General features: G+C 42.5%; 1 protein-coding gene across 1 annotated transcript in view; it reads left to right on the forward strand.

The window, feature by feature from the left end:
• Zdhhc9 (zinc finger DHHC-type palmitoyltransferase 9) overlaps positions 1-3,889 on the forward strand; it is a 35,497-nt gene extending 31,608 nt beyond the window's left edge. The window contains exon 10 of the mRNA XM_027433539.2: positions 2,166-3,889. Within this exon, the coding sequence (XP_027289340.1) occupies positions 2,166-2,282 (117 nt within the window). The 3' untranslated portion in view covers positions 2,283-3,889. The remainder of the gene's footprint in view (positions 1-2,165) is intronic.
• Positions 3,890-6,000: the final 2,111 nt, after the last annotated feature.

Below are 6,000 nucleotides of genomic sequence, written 5' to 3' on the forward strand. Positions count from 1 at the left end.
TTTGTTCATTTGTTTGGCTTGTGGTTTTGTTTGTTTGTTTGCTTTTTGATAGCCCTCTCTGAGTAACCTGGAGCTCACCACTTAGAGTAGGCTGGCTGTGCATCTAGCTCTAGTGACCCTCCTGTCTCTACCTCCCTAGTGCTGGGAGCTGAAGTGCATGTCACCATTCTTACCACCCCCCCCCCAGCCCTAAGTCCTCATGTTTACAGGGCAAGCTCTTTACCCGCTGAGCTATCTCTGTAGCCCATATGTTCTAAATTTTAATATATAGCCATTTCTTTCTTTTCTTTTATGGCTCATGTTTTTGGTGTCATATCTAAGAAACTGTTACCTAATCCGTGGTTGTGAAGATTTATTCCTGTTTCTTCTGAGAGTTTTATATTTTGAACTTTTACATTCATATTTTTGGTCCATTTTAGGTTAATTTTTATATGCGGGAGTAAATAGGGAGTGTACATTTTATTTATTTGTTTTTTTTTTGTCTGTGAATATCCAGTTACTTTTCTACCATTTGTTGAAAAGATTGTTCCCTTTCCCCCATTATTTTGACACTTGTTGAAAATCAGTTGCCTGAAATGTGAGTTCATTTCTGGACTCTGTTATGGTCTGTTGATCTGTGTGTCTATTCTTATGCCTATAGTACACTGTCTCTTTTGCTTTAGCACTGAAAAGCTTTTAAGACAGGAAATACTATTCCTTTTTTTTTTTTTTTTGGTTTTTTGAGACAGGGTTTCTCTGTGTAGCTTTGGGGCCTATCCTGGTACTCACTCTGGAGACCAGGCTGGCCTCGAACTCACAGAGATCCTCCTGCCTCTGTCTCCGGAGTGCTGGGATTAAAGGCGTGTGCCACCAGCGCCCGGCTGAAATACTATACTATTCCTTTAACTTTGTTCATTTTCATGTTTGTTTCTGCTCTTCTTGGTGCCTTGAAATCCTGAATAGACCTTAGGATTATCTTAAAGCTTACTAGTTTCTGTGAAGAAGCCAGCTGGAATTTTGATAGAGAATGCATTGCCTCCATAGATCAATTTGAGGAATGTTGTCACCATAACACAGTTTTCTGAGCCATTAGCATGGCTGTCTTTTGTTGGAGATGGAGCTCAGTGGTAAGGTACTTGCAACACATGCACACCCATTTGAACATCTATCCACAGAGGAGAGACTGAGAGACAGAGACACACACACACAGAACACATGTCTCCTTAACTGTTTTCTCTGCTGCCTTCTCAGGATATAGTGGGACGGTAGCTCTCTGCCAGGTAGGAAGGGAACCTTACCAAAAAGCATGGGCTATCTTTTAGTTAATTTTGGTTTTCTTTGATGCTATAATTTTAAATGACTCTCTTGTTACATAAATATTTTGTTCTTTTGACATTAATGTAAACGAAGTTGATTTCCTAATTGTGTTTTTTACATTGCTCATGAGAGTATAGGAAAACACAATTAATCTTTGTATATTAGTCTAATATTCTGAAATCTAACCAAACATGTTTTCATTCTAATAGATTTTTAGAGTTAAACTTTGTCTCAAAATAAAACCTTACTTTATGTGCATATTTTTGTAGGGTTATTATTCTCTTCTCCACTAAATCTTTCATTTGCTTTTTAAAGGACATGATTACATGTAATTGTCATCACCTTGAATATCATTTTTCTCATGAGGCTGGTTCCAAATAATAACAATATAGGTTTGTGGTTCTCAGTTAAATATGAGAGGATGCATTTTCGAATCACTTAGGAGACATTTTAAATCATATGCATCATTTGAAATCACTTTCATAGGTTTCAACTCACTTTTCTAAGAAATTCTCTGTTAGGACAGAAACAGGATTGAAAACTGTTGTGTCAAACCTTCTTAGACAAGCGCAGTATAATATTCTGTTGTGGTGGGTATGCTTGCATATAATTCTTTATGGTACATGCTATTTTCATCATTTATAATAGTGGAAATACCTGTCCATCCGAGTTAAGGATACACCTCAAATAAGCTGCAGCTGCATTCTGCTGAGGAGATATAGTCTTGATCTGAGTTTGGTGACCATGGCTGCATATCTTTAGTGTCACTGTCATCAAAGGTTTCTGAGGAAGAATTCAATGCCTTTGAATTATCTGCATTTAGATCTTGAGAGAGCTTTGTGTTGAATCTGATATCTTTTACTTCTCAGGCCTCCACAGAACATATGAACTCTAATGAGATGCCAGAGGACAGCAGCACTCCTGAAGAGATGCCCCCTCCAGAGCCCCCAGAGCCACCACAGGAGGCACCTGAAGCTGAGAAGTAGCCTGTCTATGGAAGAGACTTTTGTTTGTGTTTCATTAGGGCTATGAGAGATTTCAGGGGAAGATCAACCTGAGACAGAGAGCAAATAAGCTGTCCCTTCTTACTGTTTTCCTTTGGTCTTTAGTCACCGGATTGCACACTGGCATTTTCTTGCTGCAAACTTTTTTTAAAATTTATGGACTTAAGATAGTGGCAGAAGATGCCAGTTACCTCTGGCAACTGAACAAATGGGTCTCTCGGGACATGGCACTTGTTTTCCATTGTCTCAGCTACAAGGTGTCCTTGGACTCCCCTTCTCTTCCCTCCAGATCCTAGCTCTCCTGCTGGGGGGTCATTGGTCTCCTTTGGGGGCTAAAGATTCTCGGGACTGATTCAAGTCCTTTCCAGCTGCTGCATGTCCTGAGTCCAGAGGCGGTCACAGAAACCTCTGGCCAGGGAATCCTAACTGGGCTCTTGACTCCTTCAGAACTAATGAGGATTGGAGAGTGAGGTTGGAGGATTTTCCTGGCTACAAAGTGCCAGCATTGCCAGCCAATCCTTTTAGGAATAGGGCAGGTACCTTCCACTTGTATTTATTTGTGTAGCTTTTCCTCCCCCATCGACTCTCTAACATCCATTCCACTCTTTTCTCATTAGATGATATGTGTAAGTAGTCATAGTAGAGATAACAATTTACATTTCTCATAGATCCTCCAGAAACTTCAATGCCTGTGCTGTTTTCAATAAGCATTGATGGGATGCCAACAGCATAGCCCCTCCCACTCTCTGTCTCATCTCCGCTCTTTTCTCATTAGCCCATTTTAAGTTTCTTCTTTTGACTCCTGCTTCCATTGGGAGCAGGAATGGCAGTAATAAAAGTCTGCACTTTGGTGCTTCCTTTTCCTCAGAGGAAGCCTGAGTGCTCACTTCAAACACTACCCCATCAGACTTCTTGTGTAAGGCCAACAGAGGCCCTGAATGCACAATGGAAGCCAAGGCACAGAGAGGCTCTCCTCTCCTCTCCTCTCCTCTCCTCTCCTCTCCTCTCCTCTCCTCTCCTCTCCTCTCCTCTCCTCTCCTCTCCTCTCCTCTCCTCTCCTCTCTCTCCTCCTCTCCTCTTCATCCCCTCAAAAAAAAAAAAAAAAGAAAATACAAGAAAAAAAACAACACGGCTAAATAAACTAACCAGTACTTCCATAGGCCTTGGCTGAGTGAGGGGAAGCCCAGCGCTGCTGCCCTCCCGGGTATTCCACTCCGAGGCCTCAGCCCACCTCTGGCAATGGTAACCACACCAGGGCTTCCTCCAAGCCCGACTCTTCCAGCACTTCCACCGGCAGAGTCCCAGAGCCACTTATCCTGGGGGTGGACTGTGGCCCCCAGGCAGCTCTGCTCAGGGCCTGCGCTATTTCAGGGAAGAAGATCTATGTATTATATGTGGCTATATTTCCTAGAGCACCTGTGTTTTTCTCTTTCTAAGCCAGGGTCTTGTCTGGATGACTTATGGGGACAGGGAGGGGTGTGAACCACAACTTTTAATCTCTTCGAAGGCAATTAAACTGTGTCTAATGCAAGCTGCCTGCCTCCTCTTTCCCCTTGCATTTCAAGAACCACCATGGGGTTGTGAATGTGTTTGTGTGTTGGGTCAGGGGGTGGGTGGGGGGGTAGAAGGGGTTGCTTGTTACTTCCCATACTTCCATTTTCCAGGGTACCCTTGGGTTGAAGAGATAGATACCTCTCAAATTCAACCTCTCCATTGATCTATTTCATTCTGGGATGGTTTATCTTATTCTGGACTATGAAGACAGGACTTCCAAGCAATATACAGTGTGAACAAGACTGGGAGAGTAGAGGGTTTACATTTACTTAAGAGAACATGCTCTTCAGTGGGATATTGTTTTAAGTAGATGGACACTGTTATCTGCAAGTGAGTCTTGGTGTTTGAAGCAGGCTGACCAGGGCCTCCCCTTGGAAATGTTTCATTAGTGATCTTTTACAAGTGATGGCATGCATTTGTTTTCAAATGGTCTATAATCAAGACTCCTATCTCACTCTTTCCAGTTAATTGTAATTAGTGAAATTTGGCTGCTCCCAGCTTTCTCTGTACCTTTCCGTTTTGGTTGTTGCAGGGTTTGAATTTAAATATCCCTGAGGGAGAGAGTCATTGGGAGAGAGCTTGACTTAGATTCCTCTCCTCTCTGCTTCTCCTTTCCCACTTTTTAAAAAATGGCTCTCTCAGTTTTGTTCTTATAGTTTGGTTTCAGTCAGTTCAAAATTAGGGCAATCATGGAGAGTGTGGAAGCTCCTTGGTTTTTTTTGTTGTTGTTGTTGTTGTTATTGTTTTTTTCAATCAACCTGTCCCCTATGGGACTCTCTTTCCAGTCAATACTCAGCCCATCTCCACTCTCGGGCCAGAGTGGGTTTCTTTCCTCCCTCAAGTTACCTCAGCTCCTCTTCTGCTGCCCCTTAGGTGGGTCAGAAGAGCTTTCTGTTTCTGGTGGGAAGGATCAAAATGGAAATCTTTTGTCTCCAGGGCAAAATGTTTTTGTTTGTTTTGTTGTTTGTTTGTTTGTTTGTTTAAATCTGCTTCCTCACACTCCTTGCCCTCTTTCTCTCTGTCTCTCTCTCTTTTGTTATATAAATCTTGTGTATTTAAGACCTTGGCCTGAACACCTGTCCCATTCATACCATACATATACCAGCTGGGACTGTCCCTTGTCTGAGCTCTGATCAGAGGAGAGATTGAACACTTGATCTTTCTCTGGGGAAAGAGGCCTTATATTGTTTGATGATTTCAATGGCTGACACTCTCTCCAACTCTCCCCTTCCTCTCCATTCCTCACACTTCCTATGCACCCACCCTACTTCCCCAGGCCAGGATGGTTGGCATTGAACCAAAAACCTCTGAGGGAAGGGGAAATTGATGTCCTTTTGGCTCTGGGGCCCGCTTGGCCCTAGCTGAGATCATTATTGCTCCTTTTCCCCGAGGAGTGGGGTTGGATTAGAGGTGGGTTCTAATTCTATAGCAGCTAAATTCCATTATGCCCATCCTGACCATCCTGCGCTTAGCCCTAAGGCCCCTTTTCCTACTGACCAAATCTATTTACCTTGTTTGGGGGAAATATTTTGTTTTTAAATCTATTTTCTAACTTAAATGCAATTTAATATGTAAATCTCTGCACTTTTTGTGTGAGCCTACAAATGTGTATGTGTTGGGGTTTTTCACTCTCTGGTATTTCTTAATAAAGAAATCTTTCTTTTGGGGGGAAGCCAATTAATGAAGGAGACTTGAATGGTTTTAGAAATATAGGGCTGTGTGTTTCTTTGTGCTTCTGCCTCATTTCTTTACTTGTGCCTAGTATGAGTGATGGGGCCCCTCCACCACCTTTGAAACCTCCCCTTTCCTTTCAGAGGGTCCTCAACTTAATGGGCAAGAGAGACAGAGACAGAGAGACAGAGAGAGCTGTCCTGAATCTGGTACCCCTCTGGGACCACTTAGATTGGCACAGGTGGTAACCTAGCAACTTAGCCTCCTTCTCAGTCCCTGTAGCCTGGCCCTGTTAGTTCTTTCTTCCAACTCAGTTCATTTTATACTCCCGAGACCAGGGCCAGGCTAGAGAAAATCACCAAGAGATCATAGTAAATAGCTTTTTTTCCTGAAAGATAATAATTTTTTTCTTATGGTGCTACTAAAGAAGAATCACATTCCCAGTAATTCAAAAGGCATTTGTGTTACTTTTGAG

This window comes from Cricetulus griseus, chromosome X, assembly GCF_003668045.3.
Source record: "Cricetulus griseus strain 17A/GY chromosome X, alternate assembly CriGri-PICRH-1.0, whole genome shotgun sequence".
In the NCBI taxonomy this organism is placed as follows: domain Eukaryota; kingdom Metazoa; phylum Chordata; class Mammalia; order Rodentia; family Cricetidae; genus Cricetulus; species Cricetulus griseus.